This window comes from Hibiscus syriacus, unplaced genomic scaffold (assembly GCF_006381635.1).
Source record: "Hibiscus syriacus cultivar Baekdansim isolate YM2019G1 unplaced genomic scaffold, ASM638163v2 tig00004045_pilon, whole genome shotgun sequence".
In the NCBI taxonomy this organism is placed as follows: Eukaryota; Viridiplantae; Streptophyta; class Magnoliopsida; order Malvales; family Malvaceae; genus Hibiscus; species Hibiscus syriacus.
The window spans coordinates 56,938-84,809 of record NW_024061996.1 but is presented as its reverse complement, the minus strand read 5'-3'; the positions used below and the strand labels follow the sequence as shown (position 1 = coordinate 84,809).

General features: G+C 33.1%; 1 protein-coding gene and 1 pseudogene across 1 annotated transcript; one reads left to right on the top strand and one right to left on the bottom strand.

The window, feature by feature from the left end:
• The first annotated feature begins 20,827 nt into the window (after window positions 1-20,827).
• LOC120188013 lies at window positions 20,828-21,952 on the top strand (annotated as a pseudogene).
• Window positions 21,953-22,896: 944 nt separating this feature from the next.
• LOC120187964 lies at window positions 22,897-25,047 on the bottom strand. The gene is made up of 3 exons (XM_039191544.1): window positions 24,850-25,047; window positions 23,950-24,032; window positions 22,897-23,154 (listed from the first exon to the last, which is right to left on the bottom strand). The coding sequence occupies exons 1-3, from the start codon at window positions 24,926-24,928 to the stop codon at window positions 23,119-23,121; spliced, it is 198 nt and encodes a 65-aa protein (XP_039047475.1). The 5' UTR covers window positions 24,929-25,047; the 3' UTR covers window positions 22,897-23,118.
• Between the last annotated feature and the right edge of the window lie 2,825 nt (window positions 25,048-27,872).

The following is a 27,872-nucleotide window of genomic DNA, read 5'->3' as shown; positions in this document are numbered from 1 at the left end:
ATGATTTTTTCTATCAGTAGACCACCTATTCAAGGGAAAAAATTTGTTATACGCTATATAAAATTATTAATATACAAAATCAGTTTTATAATTACCTCAGAAGTAGTGGAAATATGAATGGGTTCTTCACAACGGGACATAAAAAGGGCAATCGATATCATGCCCAAGACTGCAGTAGCAGGAGACATCCGCCGATAGCATTACGCCTGTAGTCAGTGGCTCCACACATCTCCCTGTACAGCAAAGCCAAAACTGCCGAGCCCCAACTGAATGATCCGGCGAGACGAAAGTCGCTAAGATGTCGCAACCACATACAGTGAAATAGGTTGCGCGATTTTTCCGGCATCAGCAACCCTCCTATCAGCTGTAGTATGCATGCTCGTGCATACATCTTAACCTCATTCTCAGAGACGTCTGCGCTCAACTCCCGAAAATTGGCATCTAACCAATTTAACGGTATCCTACCTCCGATAAAATTTTCTGGGACACGTCATAGACTATCCCGACACAAAGTAGTCCAAGAACCGAAAGCTATCCCCGATATCACATCTCCATTCACCGAAAACCCCAGGTGCATAGAAACATCCTCAAGCGTGATCGTGCACTCTCCGCACAGAAGATGAATGTGTGGGTCTCCAGCCTCCACTGCTCTACTAAGGCAGAAATCAGGTCTGACTCTATCTTACAGTTACCCTGATATCTACCTATGTAACCGAATCCAGCCTCTACTAAATACGGCAAGACACGGTTGGGTATCACTAACTTAAGATTCCTAATAAAAGGATCTAATACACGGTCATTCTCCTAAAAATAAAAAAATTACAAAAATTAATTCTTAATCTAATAATCATGCATTAAATAAATCAACTAATTATTAATAATAATTTAAATTAAATTAAAACGTTAAAATGTTATTGTATCAGCAAATTGTCGAGATATTTAATTCTTAATCTAATAATCATGCATTAAATAAATCAACTAGTTATTACTAATAATTTAAATTAAATTAAAATGTTAAAATGTTACCGTATCAGCAAAGTGTAGAGATATATGATTTCCATCCGAGCGAAGTAGACTGCCTTCCATTATATATCTGCAAAATAATTATATTAGTAAAATATTAAATAAAGTAAAATACTTAAATAAATTAAATACATAATAGTAAAAATATTATAAAATATACCTTAAAAAGAGAGAGTATTTGAGAGAAATTTAGAGAATTTGAGAGAATTTGGTGTGATAAAAGTGATTGAGGATGAGGGTATTTATAGGGAGGATTGGGATGTGGAGGGGCGGGTATTTAGGGGTATAGCGCGCCCCCTGCACCGCGTTATACCCCCACGTGTCAGATACCCAGGTATAGCACGGATCAGGGGGCACGCTATACCCATGTGGTGTCAAATCACCGTATATCGCGGGGCAGGGGGTGCGCTATACCCACATGGTGCCAAATCAGCGTATAGCGCGGTTCAGGGGGCGCGCTTTCTGCTATGGGTGTTAGATCGGGAAATATAATCTGACCGATGTTAGATCGGTAAATATACCGATCACCGGTGATTTATTGGGAAAAACGTCTACAATTTCTTAAGGGATTAAACAATATTTTTTTAACAATGACAACTTAATTTTATTAATAAAAATGGAGTAATCAAATTACGACTCATTCAAATTAGAGACAAGTCACAAAAAACTCATACATAAAATAAAATATTAAACTCAAAGATACAAAGAGATTAAAACCTCCAAACATCAAAATAATCCAGTAATCTTCATAAAACTTCTTGTCATTGTCAAACGAGACACTTTACAACGTGAAAAAGGAGTGGTGAGCGAACCAAACAACTTGATAGACTATTTTCGCTACACAATTATGATTATATCAACAAACAACCATTTACAAAAGATGGGATCTAACAATACGTGGCCACCTACAAGCCAAACAAAAAAAAATGTTGTGCGAATCTTTGTGGAAGCACCAACACAACCGCAGAAGTATGCGAAAAACTTACTGAAAAACCATAAGGAACATGCCATAAAAACAGAGAAAAAGCGTGTCACAAGAACATATAAAAGTGTGTCACAAGGACATATTTTTTATAAAAGTGAAAAAACTCAAGAAAAAAATAAAGACATAATATGAAAAAGGAAAAGAAAAATAATAATCATGTCGACAATTAATATTAAGATTGAAGCCGTCTCTAGCTAAACAAAAATAAAAGAAGAGAAGAATACGACACAAAAATATTAAGAAAAAATTAGGTTAAAATTGGATCTTATAAGAAGAAAAGATGCTCAAAATCTATTATAAACAATACTTTTATAAGTTAAGATTCTCATTCTATATTATTCTTAATATAATAATGTGAACCACAACACGCTCTTCAAGTCGAAAACAAATTACTGAAATTTACCAAACACACCCTATATCAGGAAATACAATGTAAGATTGTTCTTCCAACAATCGAAAAGGATGCATTAATTCAAATGTGGGTTTTAGATATTTATTTACAAAAATAAGAACCGCCCAAATATATTCCATTTAGGGGAAGAAGGAAAACGAAAAAAACAATTTGAATGTGTGCACCTTTTGTTGAAGGGTTATTGAATGTGAGTGAATATGTGATATGATATCGCCCCTTATTTTTGAATGGATTCATCTGTCCTTTTACATGCCTTTATTTGTGCCCTTTGAATCTTATTGGTTATTTTAAAATGAAGTGCGATGACGTGTATAAAAGAAAACTAACTAGTCACTAATAATGTCATTTTATAGCAAAACGAGGACGATCCTCCCAACTTAGTTTGCTCTATTCGCAAGTGTCAGGATTCGAACTTTTGACATTGTTTAAGGGATATAGTGTTTCATCCCACTAGACCAACTGATTGTTGGTACTAATAATGATTTAATTCTACTTGTTTTAAATGTTCATAAGTTGGATCAATAAGTTTTTGTATGACATTAACATTATATTTCTTTATTCAAATTTAATTCTATTATATTTTTGAAGAATAATTTTTGGAAACTGTTAACTTTTTGTTGAAACTTTCAGATTGATCTCTTTATTTGTTGGAGTCTACAAGTAGATCATATTTTTCAAACACAAGCTTCCAAGTCAATTATAGCGAGACATTGACAAGTCCATGTCACTTACTATAGCAAATCAAAGATTTGATGACTATATTTATTTAGTTTATTAACCTACGAATAATCATAATAATCTTATGCATAACGCCAAAAACTAAATATCATTATAAATACCTCTTAGTCAAGATTAAGAAAATATGGGTCTTTTACAATTTATAGACTCAATTTCCTTTTTCTTCTCTATAATCAATTATCTCTCGTAGAAATATGTCGATCAACTATTATTTTATCACCAAACACGATTTTTTTACCTAAATCGAAAGGGATAAATTATCAATGATCGACAATATAGATTTCTTCTTATCAATAAATTATGTTTTACAATCTAACATATATAATTTTGATAAACATTATTGTTGTTGCAACATACAAAATGGTATAGATTTAAACATATTTAAACGTGGATTAATTTTTGATTAATGAGTATTAGTAAAGAGGGATTTATCTAATTTAAGCATTGCATTAAAAATCATATCATAATCTCAAAGAATATTTATTAGTTTAATATAAAGTACATAATATGCAATAGGCTTAATACATGTTTTACCCCTTTGCTATACTTAAATTCTCACTTTGGTAAGTTTGGTCCCTTTACTTTTATGATATTATCATGTTAATCGCTTGTGGTTTTGTGATTAAATAATTGATAATCACAATAAAATATTATCACTAAAAACCTCAATTGATTAAATGGTAAATGATATGCTTCCGGTTGCAAGTTCCGAGTTATATATGTTGTTGTCCGATCGTGATTCAAGTAAGAAATTGATTTTTGCAAGGCTTGAACTCTGTAATTGTATAAACAAAAAAACGTAAGAAGGAAAGGAAATAATAATAATGATAAATAATGAATGAAAGGATTGTGGTTGTTGATTGAAGGTTATGGAAGAGTGATGGATATTGTAGTTAAATGAAATAAATGGAAAGTGGGGAACATATAGTGGTGGCGACGTGGGTTTTGTAGGTTTGAAATGATGGCAGATTGTGACCCACTAGCTAGCTACAACTAGGAACCAACAATATAAAGTGATGGAATTGAAGTGATAGAGGGTGGAACGTGAGCCACTAGCTATAAAAGAGCTAGGAACCAACGTTATAAACGAATGAATGGATAAAAACCATAAGATAAACTTGAAGTTGATAAATTTCTTCAACAGAACTAGAATGAAAGCAACTTTCAAGAGGTTTTTTTTAATAATCAAATTGTGTCGTACAAATGATCATAAGCTGCCTATTTATAGTATTTCTAGGCAGTATATGAAAGGTCGCAAAAAATGAAGCACTCTCATTAAATTAAAAATAAAATGCACTTGAATTCTTTGTCTTTTCTCATATTCAAGGTTGGCCAAATATTCTATATCATTTGGGGATGAATCTAGATAATTTGAAGTTGAATATGCCCTTAATTTCGTCCAAGCGGTGAAGGACTCTTGGGCTTCCTTGTCTTGTTTTCCTATAAAAAGAAAAAGGGGATGAATGTAGACATTGAATGAATGTAGACACCCTTGCTATCCACTAAGATATGACTCTTTCTATTTCATATTGATCTTCATCACTAAATTGTCTTAATAAGTGAATTAAACCAGCCTTTATTGCATGCTCCCTTGAAGAATTTGAACAACCACTTGAATTGGATGATAAAAATCAGCTTTGAATGTCTTGAATAGATGTAAAAAGAAGGCTTTCATTAGCCCTGTCTCTTGGCGAAAGTTGAGAAGACTCCTCATTGGTTCAAGCTTCATCCACACGTCCATGCACCTAGACACAAATGTAGGTCTTATTCAAACTTTAAATAAAAACATGCATGAAAGACTTAAGAGCTAGTTTGATTAATGAACTACTTTAATCAATTAACTAATATTATGAAATGTACTCGCTGGCTTAAATAAAGTAGCTTATTAAATGAAATAAATGCATGAATGAACTACTTCCCTAAATAAATTATAAGCTTAAATGCAATGCATGCTTTAATGAACAACATGCTTATTGAATGCAATGAGTATTTATGCAAACTTTAATTTCTCATGCAAATTCACGCATAAGTAAAATAAAGTGTCCCCCCTTGTTGTTGGTATTTTTCCTGCACATTCCAAGCTTGACATAAACAAGCTTTCCATGGCTGCTAGGAACTTCTTGGCCCTGACACTTATAATGGGCCGACTTGGGCATTCTTTCGGGTCTTTGTTGTTATGAATCACATCAGTCCCTCCCTCTTTAAGGCTATTTGTCCCTAAATCAACATCATAAGGAGATAAGTTAGCAAATAATGGTCCGAAACAGCATGGACAATACTCGGTTCACCACTTCTATTTGACCATCCGTTTAAGGATGACAAGTGGTAGAGAATAACAAACTTGTACCGATCTTACTCCACAATGCTCTTTAGAAATAACTTATGAACTTCACGTCCTTATCATATACAATGGTATTTAGAATGCCATGGAGTCTCATGATCTCCTTGAAAAACATATTAGTAACATGTGAAGCATCACTAGTTTTGTTACAAGGAATAAAGTGGTCAATTTTAGAAAATCGGTCCACCGCTACGAAGATGAAATCATTATTATTCTTTGTACGGGGTAGACTTAGTACAAAATCAATAGAAATGTCCAACCATGGTGCTTCCGGAATGGGTAGTGGCGTGTAAAGTCATTTGACATGACTTTCTACTTGGTCTTCCTACAGGTGATGCAACGTTCACATAACCTCTCTACATCTCGTTTCATTTTTGGCCAATATAGGTGTCATTGAGGTATGCACAATGTCTTAGCTATCCTAAAATTTCCCGTTAAACATCCTCCATGGGTTTCTTTGGCAAGTAACTCACGTTTAGATCGTTGTCTGATGCATAACCTTTATTCCTTGAATAGGAACCAATCATTCCTATAGTATTTGTCAAACGTTTCCTTCTCGTATGCCTTATAAATCTTTATAAAATCAAGATCAAAATCAAGTAATTCTTTAAGATAAGCAAATCCCAACAACTTAGAATCCAAGGTATTTAGAAGAGTATACCTCCGTGATAAAGTGTCGACAACTACATTCTCCTTACCTTTCTTGTACTTGATCACGTATGAGAAAGTTTCAAGAAACTCCACCCATTTGGTATGCCTTTTGTTGAGCTTATATTACCTTCAGATGTGCTTTAATGCCTCATGATCCGTGTGAATTATGAACTCCTTAGGCCAAAGGTAGTGTTGCCACGTTTTCATAGCCCGAACAAGAGCATACATTTCTTTGTCATAAGTGGGATAGTTAAGCGTAACTCCACTAAAATTCTCACTGAATTAGGCTATAGGACATCTACATTGAGATAAGATCACTCCAATTCCCACACCTGATGTATATTCAATTTCAAACGTTTTGTTAAAACCGGGTAGGGTGAGCAAATGTGCATGAATTAAACACTCTTTAATGGCATTAAATGACTTCTCTTGATCTTCTCCCTAAAAGAAGTTAGAAGTCTTCCTGATAACACTTGCCAATGGGGTGGGTATAGTACTGAAGTTGGGAACGAATCTCCGATAAAAGCTTACGAGTCCATGGAGGCTCCTTACTTGAGAAATGCTTACTGATAGTGGCCACTCTTCAATGGCTTTAACCTTATCTTTGTCAACCTCCATGCCTTCTAAACTCACAACGAAACCCAAAAACATAACTTTATTAGAACATAATATACAATTTTGCAAGTTAGCGAACAATTTCTCATTCCTCAAAAGAATTAAGACTGACCTTAAATGTTGAACATATTATTACATTGATTTACTATATATTAGTATATATCAAAGTAAACAATGCAAAACTTACCCAAGAATGGCCTAAGAACATGATTCATTAACCTCATAAAAGTACTTGGTGCATTAATTAAGCAAAAATGCATAACCAACCACTCATAAAGGCCTTGTTTAGTCTTAAATATTATTTTCCACTCATAACCTTCTCATATCCTCATTTGGTGGTAACCACTTTTAAGATCAATCTTTAAAAAAGGTTAGAACCACTAAGCTAATCTAACATATCATCTAAATGGGGACTATATTGAAGATACTTTATCGTAACCTTGTTTACCGCTCGACAGTCTACACATATGTACCAAGTTCCATTCTTCTTTGGCTTAAGTAAGACCGGTACGACACATGGGGTAAGACTTTCCCTCGCATAGCCTTTTCTATTAATTCAGATACTTACCTTTACAACTCCTTAGTTTCTTCGGGGTTACTTCGGTAAGTTGGTCGATTTAGAATGATAATGCCAGATATAAAATCTATTTGATGTTCTATGCCACGAATAGGTGGTAACCCACTAAAAATTTCCTCTAGAAATAAATCATCAAATTATTGCAACAAAAAACCAACAAAAGAAGGCAAATCTTGATTAAGGTGGTTAGCGTTTAAGAAATTCTCCTTGTAATAAACACAAGTGCTTCATTTTTCGATAATAAACACTTTCTCAACTTTCTCTCTCTTTTGAAAGAACACTGATTTTCTTTCCCTTATCTCGGTCATTTTTCTTTGCTTTTACCTCAACTTTGGTCTCTCTCTCTTTGGCTCTTTTGAAACTCTTTCTCAAGCGGATTTGATCTTTATGTACTTGCTTCGATGAAAGTGGGGCTAAAGTAATCTTCTCCGCCTTATAGGTAAATGTATACCGTTGGTATACCCATCATACACTACACGCCTATCAAGTTGACATGGTTATCATAGTAATAGGTGACCAGCATGCATTGAAACAACATCGTAAAATACTTCGTCTTTAAATCATTCGATGGAGAAAACAATAAGGACTTTCTTGAGAACTTTGAGTTCACCTCTATTATTGATCCACTGTAGCTTGTAGGGTTGTGGATGCTTTGTTGTTGCTATGCCAAGCTTATCTACCATTAAATTACTAGCAACATTAGTATAAATCCCCCCATCTATAATGAAAAAGCATACATTTCCACCTATATGAAAGCGAGTATGAATGATGTTTTCGTGTTGTTCATCTCTTTTAATTGAATGCATGTTTAGGCTTCTTTTGACAATAAGAGCCTTTTCTTTCAGGACATACTCTAATTCTTCTTCTTCTTTAATGGTAACATATTTATTTTCACTCTTTTCTTGTTCTGAATCGACTTCTTCATCATCTTGAAGAAACTTGGTGTTGCAGTTTGGACATTGGCTTGTGATATGCCCTCGCCTCATTTGAATTGGACGAACTCTTAGCATTGCTTGTGTCGAAAATGGGTTTGCTTTCTTTGGGTGGTCCTCATCTTTCATGGGAAGGTAATAGAAGAGTCTTCTTATAAGAACCTTGCCCCTATTTTGATGTTGCACTCTCATAAGATTATGTGGCCCCTTTCCTCTTGAGTTGATTCTCCACATTTATGGCCATATGCACCATGTCTTCCATCTCCATGTAATGTTGCAACTTGACCACATTCGCAATGTTTGGATTAAATCCCACTAAGAATCTTGACATTGTGGCTTCTATATCCTCATTGATGTTGGTATGAATCATGTACTTCTATTACCTTGTGTAAAGTTTTAAAGGCAGATGAATAACTCCCGATGATAGTGGGTCAGAATGAATCACCTCCTCATCACTACTTTCATTTCATTTAATGTAGAGATAGAACACTCACCATTGTGTCTCCCGATGATAGTGAGTCGTACAAATGATCCTAAGGTGTTTATTTATAATATTTCTAGGTAGCATATGAAATGTCACAAAAAGATGAAGTATTTTCACCAAATTAGAAATAAAATGCACTTGAATGCTTTATATTTTATTATCTTCAAGGTTGACTGAATATTCTAGATCATTTGGGGATGAATCTAGACAATTTGAAGCTATATATGACCTTAATTTTGTCAAATAAGTGAAAGACTCTTGGGTTGCCTTATCTTGTTTTCCTATGAAAAGAGAAAATGGGATGAATGTAGACATTGAATGAATGTAGACATTGAATGAATGTAGACACCCTTACTGTCCACTAAGAGGTGTCTCTTCATATTCCATGCAAATCTCACTAAATTGTCTTAATAAGTTAATTAAATCAGCCTTCATTGCATTCTCCCTTAAAGAATTTGAACAATCACTTGAATTGGATGATAAAAATCAACTTTGAATGCCTTGAATAGACGAATAAATAAGGCCTTCAATGACTGAAGTTGAAAAGACTCCTCTTTGGTTCAAGATTTATCCACACGTCCATGCACCTAGACACAAAGGTAGGTCTTATTAAAACTTTAAATAAAAACATGCATGAAAGACTTAGGAGCTAGTTTGGTTAATGAACTAGTTTAATGAATGAACTAGTTTAATCAATAAACTAACTTTATGCAATGAATTTGCTGACTTAAATGAAGTAGCTTATTAAATGAACTAAATGCATGAATGAACTACTTCCCTAAATGAATTATAAGCTTAAATGCAATGCATGTTTTAATGAACAACATGCTTACCGAATGCAATGAATATTTATGCAAACTTTAATTTCTCATGCAAATTCATGCATAAGTAAAATAAAGTGTCCCCCCTTGTTGTTGGTCTTTCTCCTACACGTTCCAAACTTTTCATAAACAAGTTTTTCATGGCTACTTGGAACTTTTTGGCCATTGTATGTGTAATGGGTCCGCTTGGGTATTCTTCTGGGTCTTTTCTGATAGAAATCACATTAATAAACTACACTATTAATCACTTTCGTTTAAATTTTTTAGGTTTTTTCCTCGCTGAATTGAAAAATATAATATTTGACCACTTTCATCTTTATTTAGATAAGATATGCCCACATAGGGTTAACTATTGTTAGACCTTTAACAAATTGTTGATATGACATAGTGAATAAAATTAAAAAGGGTAAACTACATTAAATGTCACTATTATTTGAGTAAGTTTTCATTTTTCCCATTGAAGTTTCAAAAGTAATAAAATTGTCATTAAAACATCAAATAAGTCATTGAACAATGATTTTGTATCTAATTTATCCCAAAAGTTTTTTAATTTTTAGTTTTTTCCAAACACCCACTACCTCCACTATATTCGCGTGAATCACCCTTCACACAAGACCAACTCAAGGACACTTGTTGATCACACAATAAATTTTTTGCCTTGATCCACGTCTACTGTGACAAATGATACATGCTTTGTCGTGGCAATCTCAAGACTGCGCTCTATAAATATCTTATCGTTTTAAGTTGTGTTGAATAAACTCGTCACTAATTTTGATGTTTCCACGAGCATCAAAGCCATCAAGCTGGTTAACGATTTCAAGCATGGTTCGCTGAACCTCATTTTCTCCACCTACACTATCATCGAAACGTGCACCTCCAGTGACATCAACTTCATCATAGAATACAATGCATGCTTTCTTTGATCGTACCATCTATGGTTATTCAATAATGTCAAACCTAAAATAAGTAGGCATAACATTATTTCAAGAGAATATGTAAGTGACTAAATTTAGGTGGTTATAACTTGAAACAACTCTTGAAGTATCCTAGCTCATTTACTAACATATTTTTGAACAAGCTCGCTCCCAATAACACGAATGAAACAAGTATCAGTTCTGTACATCTGTTTGCAATAACTCTCGCTAGAAGTGTGTTTTACCAATACAATGAGGACCAACTTGAAATGCTAGGATTTGCTTGGAGCACAGCCTTGAGGTTCCCACAACGAAACATCTACCATTTGTCGTGGTAGGCGTCGATCAAGGCAACAATTTCATCATGTGATCCAGTAAGTCACCTTGGGTTGATGCTGCATGAAGGGTGGTCCATGTGAATATAATGGAGGTTGTGGGATGTTTGGAAGAAAATGAAAATTATAAACTTTTAGGGTAAGTTAGATATAAAATCATTTTTCAATGACCTACTTGATGTTTTAATGACAAATTTGTTACTTTTAAATCTTCAATAAAAAATAAAAAACTTATTTAAATATTATTGACCATTTGTGTAGTTTAATCTTTTTAATTTTATATATTTTATTGTGTCACATCAATAATCCGTTAAAAGCCTAATGATAATGACCGCATCTTAATTAAATAAAAGTAAAAAAACCAAATTTTATGTGAATTCAATGAGAAAAAATATATATAACTTAAAAGAAATTGATGAATAATTTAGTTTACCCTTGATTAAACAACTATCAAACAAAGTCGAGGCAAAATTGCCCCATTACCGCACCTAAAATAAAAATAAGGGTTTTAGGGCATATTGATTTTTAATTAGGGATCTACGATATTTATTATAGTGCAGGGGGAACTTGTCACCTCGACGTGACGAGCTTCATGAGATATTATTTTTTATTACATGCATATTATTTTTTTTAAAAACAACTCGTCACCTCAAGGTGAGGAGTTTCATTAAAATATTATTAATATTTTTTCGGTAATATACATAAAATTAGAATTGAAAAAAGAAGGCGTTAAAACTCGTCACCTCGAGTTGACGAATTCAGTTGGATTTGAATAGATAGCCGTTGAAACTCGTCCTATGGGTTTGATGAGTTCCAACAATCACTTTGAGAATATTTCATCTATAAATAAGAGTTGAGTTAGTTGATAGAGTTATAAGAGAACCGAATCATGTAGTTGTAGGAAGAATATTTCAGGCAATTTTCGAAAGATCATTTTGCGTCTGATTACTCTGATATTGATTATTCAAATTCTAGGTCGCCTTCATATAGAAGTGGGTGAAAGAGTTAATAAAGTTGATTCTTGATCAACATAAGAAGATGAAAAAGGGAGGATGAGGAGGAGGAGAAGAATAATGTAGACTTAGAAAATTGACGTAGTAAACGACTTATCGAGATGAAGAAGTAGAGGAAAAGCTATTTATTTTGTTAAAAAAATGTTTTAAATATATGTATGAATTTGAATTTAGTTAAATATATGTATGAATTTGAGTTTAGTTAAATATATGGTTATTAATATTGATAAATTGTCCAAAAAAGGTACAACATATAACATTTAAAGCAATAAAAAGACGAAGGTTTATCAACTCGGTCGATATTTTGGAAGATGTGGACATTTCTTCCTGGTGTGGCATTCACTTTTTGCAGTGGCCACAAAGTTTTGGTAGACTTTTCTCTCGTTGTGGATATTCCATATCAATATGAATTCGACTAGATTCATGATGACCCTTTAACTTCCTTCGTAATTGTGGATTGGGCAACTATTTCTCAGAAATTGTTGGTGGCCAATATGCAGCGTTTGAGAGATACTTAATTTCATAACTATATATGTTTCACATAGTATGCAAGCTATAACAATCATCAGCATATGAGTATGGGTCTACTTTGACATGCATACATGCAACAACAGTGTGAGCATATGGGTATCTAAAGGCTTGAAATTGATCATAATCACACCATCTTCTATTCAAATTACTAGTTTAAGTGGAAGGATTTCCACCCTCTTGTGGTCGAACAAGTGCTTGGACAATGTAACTAGAATCGAGTCTGCCGAAATTATGAAGATATATTGATGTTGCATGTGTTTGATTTTTGTTCATGGTTTTCTCGAGATCTGGAGCCTAATTTCTGCTTTCGTTTATCATTGCCTCCACTTGGGCACATTTTTCTGCTATAGTTTACCCAATCTGAAGTAAGTTTTCCAAAAAATACTTGGCACCGAAAGATATTTAGTCCTTTTAAGTACTAAATTGATACAATCGAAAAGATTGGTTGTCATATGACCGTAACATCGACCTTGATCATCATATGCATGTGACCATCTTTCTCAAGGTATTTCAGCTACAAAGTTATAAACCTCTTGTCCATATTTCCTCAGATTTTCCAACCTTGCTCGGAAGTTTGGTTGAAGTAGAACGTATCCTGAAAAAATTTAGATTTAAGTATAATAATAAATGAAGAACATAAATGAAGGAAAAAATAAGTTACCCATGTTGATAATCTCTTTTTTGTTCATCATATTCTTAAACCTCGTCATAGCATTTGCAAGAATACGACGTATGCAATACGTCGGGAATACATAAGGAAGTGACCACATACTTTTCAATTTTTTAATCGTGGTCAACAACCAAGGTGAACGGTCAGAGATCATACAAACCCCATCTTGAGTGACAACATGTGAGACAAGTTAGATAGAAATAATTTTCATGTTTTTTCTGACTCATTTTAACGATGGAAAAAGCAATGAGGACAATGTTTCTGTCACCATCTTGTGTAACAGCTACTATCAGGATGTGTATGTGTATGCCATATAGAAAAGTACCATCTAGTTGAACCATTTGTTTGACGAAAACCTTTAATGAATGACTTGAAAACCTAGAATAAGCCTTCGAAAACTCTCTACCCTGGGATAACATGTCCATCAAACGTGGTTGTAAGATAAGTATAAGAGAGAAAAATGGCTCCTAGATGAAGAATTCCCTTGTGTGTAACATATGTATGTGGAAGCTTATTGTATAACTGATCTCAATCACCGTATAATAGTGTCATAGCTTTATTTTTTGCCATCCACGACTTGTAGTAAGACGAAATATAACCAAATGTATTTCGAATTTATGCCCCTATCATTGAAACTGAGTTCATTGCATTTTTCTTCATCAAAATCTTAACGCATGCACATATATGGCATCAAAATCTAAGTGTTTGTGGTCTTGTGTGAAGGACGTCAATGTATAACTGTGCTGGTATTGGAATATTGTGACTTCCCACAAAGTCTTTCGTTGTAGGTATGACACACTTATCCTCCACTTACATCTAACATTGTTGTTTATACACTTGATAAGGTATGTCTTCTGATTAGACTCAACAACAATGAATTCCATATGAACTTTTAGACAAAACTCCTTAACTGTTAGTTGAGCATCCTTCTTAGTTTCAAACTGCAACCTAGTTGCCAACTCCATTGATCATTCTTTCGATTTACCCCAGTGGGATACACATATCCCCGACATATCAGGAATCTCAGGATTCTTTATGGCATTATAGCTTATATCATGTATTATAACTGGACGATGATAGTGAGGTATTTAGAGTTGCGACATATTGGGTTGACTAGGTGTTGCTGAATGTGCCCAACCTCGTTGAGGACTCCGGTGTGCATGACTATGAGAAACCCCTTGCCTCCTAGACATCGCCCTCTATATTAAAACATTAGCCCTATGAAGCATCCTCAAAGATATCAGAATCATCAATTATTGGTGTGTTATCGTCTAGCATCAATGGAACAAAAATTTCATCATCCTCGCTAAAATCAATAAGGGTTTCACTGAATCGCCCGACAAGGTTATCTAGATCTTCTGATGGGCCTACTTCTTCGGGTCCAACGGTTGAGAATATAATAAAATATATAGTTTAGACGTATAACTCAACCAATTGATTATTTGAAGATTGATGCAGGCTAACCATAACATCTACATCGTCATTGTTGTCAAGCTGGATTACTCCATATTTGATCATATTCTCTGAAATTAGGTGTCAATAACTCAAACATGATATAGAAGCTCCATGTTTTTTTCTCAATTTTTCTTCATTTGTTGATGTGATACATCTACAGGGAATATCATGTTTATAGGCCTTTGTGACATAAATACAACACTATAATCATTTTCAGTGACTTGACCATTTGAGTGAACGATAGTGAAAATTTTGGTAGCCATAGCTTCAGAAAGGTTTTTGGAGAAAGGTTTTTGCTGAAGATTTACATGAAGTAAGCCAATTTAATAAGCTTCAGTAACTTTTCAGTGAAATGTCATCCCTAATAATGCACTATGCCTGAAAATGTCAAAACGGATCATTAATAATGTATCATGCCAAAAAATGCCAGCAACTTTTCAGTGTCCCATTAATCATCTTCAACAACTTTTTAGTGATATATCAACTCATTTTTTAAAATTTTCAATTATGATATATCACTTCATATCAGGTACAACCTGCATTTCAACAGTTATCTCAAATAATGCACCATGTCATAAAATTTTCAGTTTACAAACTTTTTTGCCTATAAATACGTGTCAAGTAAAATCTATTTTATTGGTCTAGAAAAACTTCAGTTTTTAACTTCCAAATTTTGAGTTTTTGTGAACATGACAGCTATTCGTGCAACTATTTTTTATGATTGCAAATCTTTAACCATGTGTTTAAAAAAAATTCAACTAGACGAGTCGAAGTTCAATATACAAAGAAGGGTTCAATTGGGAAGTAGTAGAAGAATATTTTTGTTATATTATAGAATTCCACTATCATGCACGAGGTTTCATCTAAGTGATGATATCGACCTTGCTGGTATGAATGAGACATACTTCTATCATTCTTTGTTTAATGTCGATTTGTTTGTATAGTTTAATGATCTCGACCTTGCTCGTATGGTTGAGGACATTGCTTCCAGCTCGAACATCCCAACAACTCAGACAAATGATAAAGCAAAAAAACATAGATGATGGAGACCCAAAAGCATGACTCCAATTTGTACGTGAACAAAAATAAGAAAAAACATTGAGAATTGAAGAACTTAATACTACTTCTGACGAGTCTATTGATTACAAAGAGTAGAACATCATAACGAATAATGCAACAGAGGTTTATGAATTTATGATTTGATTTACTGTTTAGTGTGTGTAAGGTTTGTCCCATTTACGTCTTTAAGGTAATGTATTAACTGTGTTGTAATATTACTTCATTGTTTTTTTCACTATATATTAGTATGATCGTTCGAACTCCTCACATTAAGAAGATAAAAAAAATTGAATAAGACCACTCAAATCACGTAACCTTAGAATTACGACTTTCTTATTTAAATATAATATTAAACAAAAAAAAAACAACCACAAAAAATTAAAAAATATTAATGTTTAAGTTTATTTAGTTAATAATTTTTATTGAATATGAGAATGATCTTCTGACATATACGAATGATCTGAAGCAATTCGCAGTATCTTCATTGGCAACAATACTCCTGGGAGATGCCCTCGGATGATCCAGCAAATCAAGCTCGAACTGAGCTTTAATTTTGAATTCGAATCAAATTTTAATTTTTATTTAGAACTTGACTCTAGTATGATAATTTTAAATATTTTAAATCAATTCGAAGTCAAGACTACTCGAACTCGATTTGAGGATTGGGTGGTTGAGATGATACTAAATATTGGGCTTTGTTTTGGTAATTAGAGAGATGGGGTGGGCTTGGTGAGTTGATGGTTTTTATTTATTTGAAAAAGTTGGTGTGATGATGGTTAGACATAGTGTCGGGGGTGAAAATTAAGGAAGCAAAAGCATTATATTGGAAGAGGAATATCTGAGAGGATGAAAATGTCAAATCAACAAGCGATAAAGATCGTTAAGGTTGTTTTATCACTGGAGTTAACGAGTAAACGCATTTCTCTTCGGTAATATTACCAGTTGGAGCCTTTGGATCCTATTTTTTTCACTTTAAATATCTTTCATATCCCTATCAAGTTTAATATTAACCAAAATAAACAATAAACTTATTGTTTTTGTTTAAATACTTCTTCAATTCAAATTTAAACAAATTAAACTATAACTCTCAATTCTTATTTTTTAGCATAACAATTAGCCTCTGACCTATTTTTCATTACTATTTATATTTGTCTCTTAATCTATCATTTTATCTTCATCCCTTTCGGTTGGATTTATCTTTTTTAAAAACATATTTTGTTACATCATATGTAATATACCTAATCTCAATTGCAGGCATAATTATATTTATACTAAAATAAAAATATTAAAACTTATTAATTAAATTTAATAACTTAATTTAAGTATTATATTTTTTGTTTTGAAAAGTAGTTATGTAAAAAATAAAATACTTAAAGAGAGTAAATAATTGAAAATATTAAAATTTTATATGAATTCATATGGGTTGGTACACACTATTGTAATCAATATTGATCGAAATAAGTCGAAACATAATAAAATGATTGAGACACACTAAAATTTGGGAAAGTCTAACGTGCGACAATCTTAATATACGGTTAAGGAAAGACGTTACCGGTTTTGTTATTATTTTTAAACTATAATTATACTCCAGTTACTTTGTATCGATGTAAGATTGATTAGATTGATATAGACTCATACGACCGATACTATATTAAATATTATGGTTTCACCTAACTCTTCTAAACGAGATGAAGGTATTTGTGTACAATTAGGCGAGAGGCATTTGTGTATAGTTTTATACAGTGTCTTCTGGGAGAGAAGAAAAATGCATGAATCCAGTTACGTGTGAAGCAACGTTGTGGCTTCTGCTTATTCATTCAAGCTGGGAATTTGATTAACATGTTTCGCGGCATCATTGCAAGTTCCAGAGGAACTCTCCAACAGGGAAACAAAAGGGGGAAATTTGGCTTCGTAGGAGTTTGGCAGTTTAGGATTTAGGCCTTAGGGATGGTAAGATGTCCAAACAGTTCGTTGGTGAGATGCTGAATTCTTGGTACTATTTTCCAATGGTTACATCAAAACATGACAATCTTAAATATATTAAAAAATTCACTGAAGATAAAATTTCGGATATTGTAAAACATACAATGAAGGGATCATAATAGACCAATCAACAAACCTCATTATCTTGTAGCTTGCACCAATCACGCTGACAAGCATATATATATGGGTTTTGGGCAATATATTTAGGTCATTTCAATTAATTAATTTTGATAATTAAATCATCATCTTCATGTGTTGCGTTGGAGGCTATAAGTGCTTAGAATCTTGTCGGTGCTTCAAAGAAAATAAATATATATTGTGTGTATATATATAGCATGAGTTTGAGCCTGATAATTAAGAAATAAAACAGAAAAAGAGTAAATGGTTGGTTTGTTGCTTTAGAGAGGCATTTTCGGAAGCTTCAATCATTCTTCCTCCGATTTCATTAATTAAATAATAGGGTAAACTATACATTTAGTACCCAATTATCACTTTTATTATGTTTTGATCACCCAACTATTATTGTTTTTTCAAAATCATACATAAAGTTATATTTTAACTTCATGATGATCACCCACATTAAAAAGGTAACAAACTATTGACATGACATTTAAAAAATAATAATGATGATGTAGCATTACTTTATAGTAATATATCAATATTGCTATTAATTTTTTAATGGTGAGTAACCAAAATAAAACTAAAATGTAAGTTATGTATGATTCTGAAAAAAATAATAGTTAGATAACAAAAATGGAATAAAAGTAATAGTTGAGGTACTAAATATATAGTTTACCCTAAATAATAATATAGTTGATTAATTGCTTTATTCATGATTCCTTGTGCTCTCTCCTTTTTTGACCTCTGCATTATGAGCAACTGTTGCTGAAGTTGTTTCTACTTTGAGAGAGTATTGTATTCAACTGTCGGTAATAGCACGAGTTTAAATAGTCTAATCCTTAAATCTTAAATCGTATGTACAATTTTTTTTTTGGATAATTAGATTATTATTACCCAATGAAAGCAGTAACTGCTTCAAATTCAATACAAACAAACAAGCATAAAAAAAAGGTGACAAGATACACAAAAAATCATACTATACCCCTAGGAATTATAAAGAGAAAGATTAGTAATATCCAATCTATTGACAACCCTATTACTAAGTTGAATTCCTACAGTTTTTTTGATTGAGGCCAGAATATCGTCTTCGGATCTGCAGGTTCCTCGAAAAAGTCTTCGGTTCCTTTCTTCCCGTATTGTATAATTGAGAGTGCACCAAGAAAGCTTCAATATACTAGTAAGCAAGGACTTGCCTTTCCATGTGTTATATGCCCAAGTAAACAGATTAGTCCAGGCAAGAAGAGGTTTATGAATATCTGTGAGCTGAAGAATAGAATTCCAGATTGAAGCAGTTGTTTTACATTCAGCAAAGAGATGGTTTTTGGTTTCCCTGGCTTCGGAACAGAGGATACACATATCATTAGTTTCAATTCCAAACCGTAGTAGCCTATCCTTTGTAGGAAGACGATCCAAGATAACCATCCAAGATATTAAGCTAAACTTGGGAATGTGCAATGAAAACCAAATTAGTTTATGCCATGGGACTTTACCGTTTTTCTGTCGAACCTCTTCCCAAATCAGTTTGGTAGTCACAGCTCCGGATGCAAGAATAGGTCGAGCAGCTGCTCGGAGTTTCATGATTTTCCTTAGGATCCAGCTTGAGTTCTTCGGTTCTTCCATGTGCCATAAATCATGATCCTTAATGAGATAGTTGAGGATCCAAGCAACCCAAAGGGAACCCTTCCCCTGCAAGTAATTTCTTGATTAGTAGAAGCATGCAAGATTTGTTCCATGACTTGATGTCCTTAAGACCAAGTTCGTCTTCCGACTTTGGGGTGCAAATTTTACCCCAACTAACTCTAGCTCCCACTGCTGAAACGTCAGAACCTTTCCAAAAATATCTCGAACAAATTTGTTCGATTTTGTTAATAACAGATTGTGGCAAGACAAGTTGCCTACACCAGAAGTTTGCCACACTAAAAAGAACTGTTTTGATCAACTCCAATCTGCCAGCGTAACTTAGCTTCTTCCTGGACCATTGATGGAGTTTGACCTTGATCTTGTCTAAGAGAGGATGACAGTCTTTGATCGAAAGTTTCCTTGTGACCAGAGGTATCCCAGACATCTGACTGGTAGTTTTCCAAGCTTAAAATAGAAGAATTAATAATAGTGTCAAGAGAGTAAGCTGAAATTCCAGCAGTAAATATTTCACATTTTGCAACATTAAGCTTGAGGCTTGAAATTTCATAGAAGTAGTCAAGAACAGTGATGACTCCCATGACAGATTCCAGATTTCCCTTGCAGAAAACTAGGAGATCATCAGCAAAAATAAGGTGGGTGAGATGAATTTTCTTGCATTTAGGATGGAAATTAAAGACCCCTTTTGCAGCAGCATTATTGAGTAAATTAGATAAAATATTCATTACCATGACAAATAAGATAGGGGAAAGGGGGTCCCCTTGTCTAAGACCCTTAGCACCCTTAAAATACCCAGTCAAACTTCCATTGAAAGTTATGGAGTAAGTTGTAGTAGAGTAGCAGGCCACTATCCATTCTATAAAAATATTTGGGAATTGAAGAGCCTTTAGAATGCTAGGAATGAATTTCCAGTGAATGGAATCAAAAGCCTTTAATGTATGTACAATTTATAGCAACAATCAATACATAAATGAGATTTTTGAACTAGTGAGAGCATAAGTTCCACAAGTGTGTGATCAAATATTTCCATGATTTCTGGGAGTCGTGCATGTGTATCCTACTTTCAAAGGTCATACTCATCGTACATAATTGTGCATTATTGAAAGGTAATTCAGCTATAATAATTGGCCATTACATACCTTCTCCTTCACTTTCCTTTCCAGTTATCATCATTGGTTTTTGCACTTTTTGGTAATTGCTTTGGATTGTACACTTAAATGTATGATTGTACCTTATGTTCACATGTAAGAAACTTTAATTGATAACACATTGCAGTATCATGGATCTATCAATTCATATGTTTAATGTCATATTTACATTATTTTCTGTTTTAATTGTGTTTAAGATATATTAGTCAATTAAGTCTTATTCTATTTGTTTTATAACATAATTTGAACATATTTAAATATATAATTATTTTCAATTCGAGGTAATTTCATTATCAAAGAAAACTCCAAAATAAGCCCAGTTCTGGAAGAGAAGAGAAAGGGGCCTGGCTCTCCCTTCAGGATCAGGTCGAATAGGCATCCAATGAACTTGGAGCAACAATTATATGGACTCAAGACCACCGTAGTTGCTTGCAACCTAGCCTTTTATATACTGTATTTCCCAATTTCTTCTGATTACCGGTGCTACATATCTTCATCTGAATGAAGGACAACATGCAGCAAGCAACAGTTGAATAAGAAGCTGAGATCACCCGTGAAGTTAGCTTATTCTGGTTTGCTTCTTTGAATTGCTTTCACTGTTCATCGTTGATCTTCGTGTTTCTTCTTCACCCTTTTGTTAAATTACTAGTGGGAGAGTTAGGTGCCTTAGTCACACCTTTTAAAGGCATAAAAGATGGCATGATAAGATTATGGCCGTGTAGAGAGCTCATAGCAAAATATAAAAGGACGTCCTTTGAATAACCTTTTATAGATAGCGACGAGTGATTTACTCGAAAGCCTGCCTTTTTTCTACCTTGGACCTTCCTCCTTGTCTCTCCCCCATTTCATAAGTTACTTTAAACTCTCTCTCTCGCTATTTCATTATCATTGGCATTATTGAATTAGATTAGTGAGAAAGGTAAAGAGAGGAAGAAAAACCATGGGATCTGAAGGAGGAGTCGAGCTACATGCCGAAGCTACCGCTGTTATCAGTTTCACATGCGCAATTGCAGTCGCCAGAGAGGTCAGGGACGCTAACCCCACCATTTTACGTCTCGGCAGCCTCGGTCCCATTTGGCTGGGAAGAGGAGCCGGGGAAGCCCAAGCCGTGTACAACGCTCGCCACTTTTTCTTCTACCCCAAATGAACCTGCTCAAAGTGCCTGGAACTTCCTCCTAGGTTGCTGCTGGATGCCAAGGTTACTAAACTCTCCTCACCCACCACGGTCTTGGAAGGTCCTTACATGGGCAGGGCTAGATTTCAGTCTTCTTCTTTCAGGATGGGAGGTGAGCGTTACGGATCGTTTCGTTCTGTTGCCAGTGATAGTCCTGAGATGGTGCAGCTTGGGACTATGGTTCTTAGCAAAAGAGGGTACACAGATAAAGGGTTTCTTGGTTCTTGGAGGAGAAGGCCCTTAAGGCTAGACATAGAGAGAGAAGATTATGCGTTTGCATCTTCTGGGGAATACGGAGACAAATCAGTACTCAATCACTCACCATTTACTTAAAATTTTATACATAAATTAACAAGGGGATAAATGGGGTGGTTTCTGATGGCACTTTGTAATATTAAATCAAATTCTCCTTCAAACATTTACTTAAAACCTCACTATTGAATTCACTATAATGGCCACTTCGGTAAGCTTTTTATACCATTCTTGTTCTGCAACATTCAATAAAGTTGTTTGATTTGTGGATTGGGTATGACAGGAAAGTATATGAAGGCTTGATGCAAGTGGTTCCATGGAGTAAAAGGGAAAGAAGGATAGATTTAAGGGGTGACTTTTTTATTTGTCTATGCACCCTACGATATGAGTACAAACAGTTTATTAAATTACCTGCACTAAAAGGCCAGGCTGTCCTCCAATCCGCTTGAGTCAGTTGATACTTCACCGTGAATGGCAATGAGTAATCAAAGCCCATTACTGTTTTGTTTCTTCTTGTTGTCGGGCTGGGGGTTGTTTTCAGCTAACGGTATATTGGATGCGTCTATGGCTATGGTTGCAATCTTTTACTCGTTTGGATGTAACTCGAAGTGAGGGTTTGCACAAACCAGAATATGCAGGCTTTGATATTTAGCAGCAATAAATGTATTTGTAGGCCAACCCTAGGCAGTCGGAAGTTGGAACTTCTGTAACTATGTGAACTTTATAACTTAGCTCTTTCCAATATTTATCATTTACCAATACCACTAGTTGTAGATTGTTCCGATCTAATCATTAACTTCTTTATCTGTATTTATGATAAGGGCAGCTCGACAGAAGATACACTAAAATAGCAATTTGGGGTTTTGAGGGCAACTTCAACAGCCATAGCACGGTTTGGTGCATCCATCCAGGCAACCAACATTTTCTATACCAATGTTCTCAAGCTGCTCTACTATTGTTCACCATACTAGAGCTAAATAAGAGGCACGGAGAAAGCAAATTAACCAAAGAAAGAACATTAATCTAAGGGAAATAATATTCAACTCGAATATGAATTATCCATGCTTTGAGCAATCCTTAACCATTGAAAATAAAAACAAAATAACATTCAAATTCTCGTGCTAAAGACGAAGTTGAAGGCACAAGTCACTCTTTAAGAGTTCGGCTTAAAAAGGGAGGTTTATTTTGTTGCTGATTACATTACTCGCTACATTTGAATTGTTTTTCTTTCCAATCCATAAATCAAATCAACCCTGCTTTTTACCAGTCACACCTGCAACCACCTGCACAATGGAAGCAAGCACATCCGTGTATTAAAAGCAAGAAGAAAAAAGACAGAACATTGGTATAACTAAGGCTAGAAAATGTCACCTGGGAGTACTCATATCTCTTAGAATATGCAAGTCTTTGGATAACAAACTCAAAAGAAATTTTAAGAACATACAAATGATGTTATGTAGCTGGTCTAGTTCATAGGCATGGCAACCTCCAACAAGCCAATTGTGCTCGTTTATTATTTTCTCAAAAAGATGCAACAAGAGAAAGAAGCACAAGACGGGTAAAAAGGGTAAAATAAGCCTGACCTCATCTTATATGCAAAGAACAACTACAATAACCAAAATTTAAGCAGTGGTTATTATTTTCTCCATGATACCAATCAATCCTTATAACTAGATGAGTAAGGCATATAATTCTACCATAAGTGCAATCATAAGATAGCAGGCATTAACAGTAAAATTTATCATCCAACTAGAACAAGCTAAATTTAAGGAAGATCTACAAAAAACAGATCTCTTTAGTGTGAGCTAGAATGAGGTGTTCTCAGTGTACAAGGGTGTCAATAACAAAACCCTGACTAAAACCGTTGTCATTACTTGTTCAAATTATCCACCATTTCAAAAATAGTCTTAAAAAACTGCAGCTGTGGATGAGAAGTTTCCATGCCAAAGAAAATATTACCCAAACTAGGATCACAGTTAATAATACCCTTCTCTGACACACAGGAAAATAATCTCAAAATTTCTTTAAAAATCGTAAAGACTTTAAAAAGGATCCATATTGCTAAGTGCTAAACTTACATCTTTTAATGCAGGCTGAGGGACTTGCTTTGACGATTCAAAGGAATCTAGAATGGGCCTTACAACAGCTGGTAGGAAGAGACCTGCATATTGTTTTTACAGAAGCGTGAGCAGAGGGGGAAATTGCAATCTCCACGGTCCACACAAATTACAGAAACAAGTGGAAGTTCAAATACTAACTTCATAGAACAAAGAAAAGGAATGATGCTACAAAATATTATTTTCTCTTTATATAGATTCAGGCTAGCTACTCTAAAAACGTCCAAGTCTCGACTATTGCTTCCCCAGAAACCACCTTTAGAATTACCATCATTCTTTGATTATGAGACATTATTACTTCAATCACATTGGTATAAAACATAGAATATACCAACTTCATACATCATTTCGGATTTAGAATCCTGTCTCATTGACATCTATGTACAGACCATACATTGGATGATAACTTATAATCTGAGTTTCAGAAATTCCAGCAGTGTTTGCTATGTCATTTCAAAAGGTCGTATATTTATAGAAAAGAAAAAAATAATACATTGTCCAAAGCATTTCCTGAAATATGAAGCATTTAAATCTGATTCCCCTTCAGCTACACCAGGGATTGTAATCAGATAGTAACTAACTACCCATCAATAAATGAAACCGAAATTGAAAGAATCCGCGTACCAAATTTCAGCTAATTAAAAAATTGGATTAAAAGCCTAGTGAATTCAGAAGGAAAAAAAAACAAACATAAAAAACCTAAGTTTTAAGGAAAAAAAACAAACATAAAAAACCTAAGTTTTTCCTCTGATTCAAATCATTGATAACCAAACAACAAAACATTAGGGGTTAATAATCAAAGAAAAACAAAGAATAATCAAAAGGATGATGATTAGATTAAAGAAGGGAAGAAAAATTCACCAAAACCAGCGATAGCGCAAGAAGCGGCGACAACTGGCTCTTGCACCACGAACATTTTTAGCTTCTCCATCACCGGCATCTCTAACCGATTTTTTACCTGCTTTCACTGAATTCTTTCGGAAGAGCAACTCTGTGACTGTTCTTCGATGAATGCAGCAGAAATATAAGATCGTAAACCCAGATGATCCCCCTTTTTTATGAAATGAAAATGGGAAATTTATGTACGGGTCGGGTATCCGAAAGATATCGAATATGCTTTTATATTTTTATTTCCATAAAGAGCCCCTGATAGCTTCCGAAAGTAGTTCAAACCAAAGTTAGTGGGGGTGGAATTTTCAGTGTTTAAGGAGGGTAAAAATAGAACAAATGAGCGAAAGCTGTAGACTGATGTCGCAACGTCCTGAAAAATCGAGAGTTTAATTTTAGGGATTCGTTTTGACTAAAATAAAAATATGGTTCGGAAGAGTCGTCAACAATATTTGTTTAGGGTGTGATTGGAGCAACTAAAAGCACCTAAAATATTGTCATTTTAATAAAATTTAATTTTTTAAAATTACTAAAATAACATTTTTGTCTGCTTTCCAGAAAAATGAGTTCGAGAGTCGATTACGTGTATTAGGACCCTACAACGCCCAAAAATCGATACATAGTTGATTAATTATTATCTGTGCAATATAATTTACGAATTCAAATTTTAATTTAATTAATTATCCCTTTTAATTTAACTAAATACACTATTATTTAACCTATTAAAATTTCAGGGAGAAAATAAACAATTCGTGCATTCAACTAGATAAAGTTAACCAATGAGTGGCTTTACTTTCATTTCCAACAAAAACGGTGAATCACTAATTTTTTTCTCAAAAATTTTAAGTTAAATTGTTAACATTTCACCATTTTAAATTAAAGGGAAACACCACCTAATATGATAAATAAAGAATATTCAAATATTTATACGCATCAAAATTAAACCACCGAATAAGGTCGAGAGGTTCATTGTTTTATTTGATTTCACTAGAAAAAATTTATTTACTTTAAATTATCTGAATTGGACATACCAGGTGGATTAGGAAAGGCCTCTTCGATAATTTAAATTAAATTAACATTGCCTTTTAATTTTTTATGAAAGGTGGAATAATGCAAATGAGACTACCCTGCTATGCAATTAAATAAAATGTCATACAATCAATCAATAAGCTTTAATGAAAATTATTTACCAATTTAAAGAATCAAATCAAAGAATCAATTTAATTAGCATGTTAAGATTATAATGTAAATAATTAAAAAAATACATGCGTAAAATAATAAAAAATATAAACAACTTAATGTAAAGAGTGAATAAATTAAGTTAGAAAAAAAATAAAGTTCGAAGGTGAGTTAAAGAGAATATTAAAATTACTTGTCTTTAAGAGTATCTTACTATAAAACAAAATGAATTAAGGTTATGGTAAAAAAAAAAGTAATAAATAAATAAGTAAATTAAGTATAATCTGCAAAAATGAAAAAAATAAGGTTACGATTATCACAATAAAAGAAATAATATCAAATATACCAAAAAGATAAATTAAGTTAACATAAAAACTTAAATAAATAAAAATTATGAATGTCTAAAATTTCAAAGTATATAAAATTAATATGGAGAAGAAAATAAATAAAAATATATTGAAAAGGTAAAAATCTAATTTAAAATAAAGATAAACATTTAAAATATTGAATTTAAGAAAAGAAAATAAATCAAATTAATGTTTTAATCAACGAATCAATTCTAATAAAGTGAAAAAAATTTGGAAATAAATAAATTAGAAAACAATTAAGAAATTAAATTAAAAAAATGAGGAAATTAAAGAATAAGAAAACATAAAAAAAGTAAAAAAAAAAGGTTCAAATCTAAGAAAATGAAATTTTAAAAAAGAAAATATTTTTTCAGTAAAAAACATGAATACTCAAAAAAATAAGATAAATAGAAGTGGTATTGAAAATTTAATTAAAAAAATCAAAACAAATTTTCAAATAAAATGGAAGAATATGAAAAGAATTATCTCCAACCCGTGTAAAAGTACATGGATCCCATAAAGATCTGAATTGGGTCATCGGTTCATTTACTTGAGTATAAATCTAAAAATTTCAAAGTACCAATTTGTTCGTCCTCAAAAAAGAAAGAAGAATATTTCCTCACTTATGATTCATGGTCTGCTTTTATCGAGAAGTCTCAAGGAAGACTAAATATATAAAGATTCAATGAAAATCATTTTTCCTTGTTCATCGAATTTCTCTCTTTCGCGTGATTTTTAAATAAAAGTAAGATTAATATCGATCGAAACAATAAAAACAAAAGTAGAGAAAAAAAGTTATCAATATCCATTGAGAAACCTCAAGGAAGGCTACTTAAGAAAATATATTCAAAGGACTTTTCCTCGTTCATCGATTCCTTCTCATTCGATGGAATTTTTGAACAAAAAATAGAAAAATAGAAATCGATTGAGAAAAAAAAGCAAAGAAAAATAAGAAAAAAGAAAATAACATAATTACCTTTAATAAAAAAAAGTTATCTTTTATTGCTGGTAATATCAAATTACAATGTTTGAGTGGCTCTCTTTTTCTAAAAAAAAAAAAGTGTAAAGTGTCTATTTATAGACTCTCAAAAACTCTAAAAGAGAAATCCTATCTTTTCATTAATAAAAAATCCTAAAATAATAAAAAATCTTAAATTACCCTAAATAAATTATGAAAAGTCTAAATCTAAATTTAATTACAAATATTAAATAAAAATATTTAAAATCAGCTTCAATAAAATGTTTGGGCTTTGAGAAATTAAACTAGACAAAAATCGGGTATTACATTTACACCTCTTTACTCATTGATATGTAATGCAAATAGAACAAAGATAAAAAATAACCGATTTTTATTCGTTTGCTATAACTTCGTTCCACAATTTCATCGTTTTCCTCTAATATTCGGTTGTGTAATGTGAAGCAATGTCCTATATAAGGTTAAGGAATTCGGTGTATGAAGTCCAAGAAAGG

Coding starts and splice junctions, on each gene's coding strand:
- LOC120187964 (XM_039191544.1), bottom strand. CDS start 24,928: ATGCCGGTGATGGAGAAGCTAAAAATGTTCGTGGTGCAAGAGCCAGTT. Junction 24,033..24,849: donor TTGCGCTATCGCTGGTTTTG/GTGAATTTTTCT, acceptor AACAATATGCAG/GTCTCTTCCTACCAGCTGTT. Junction 23,155..23,949: donor CTCAGCCTGCATTAAAAGAT/GTAAGTTTAGCA, acceptor TCCATTGTGCAG/GTGGTTGCAGGTGTGACTGG.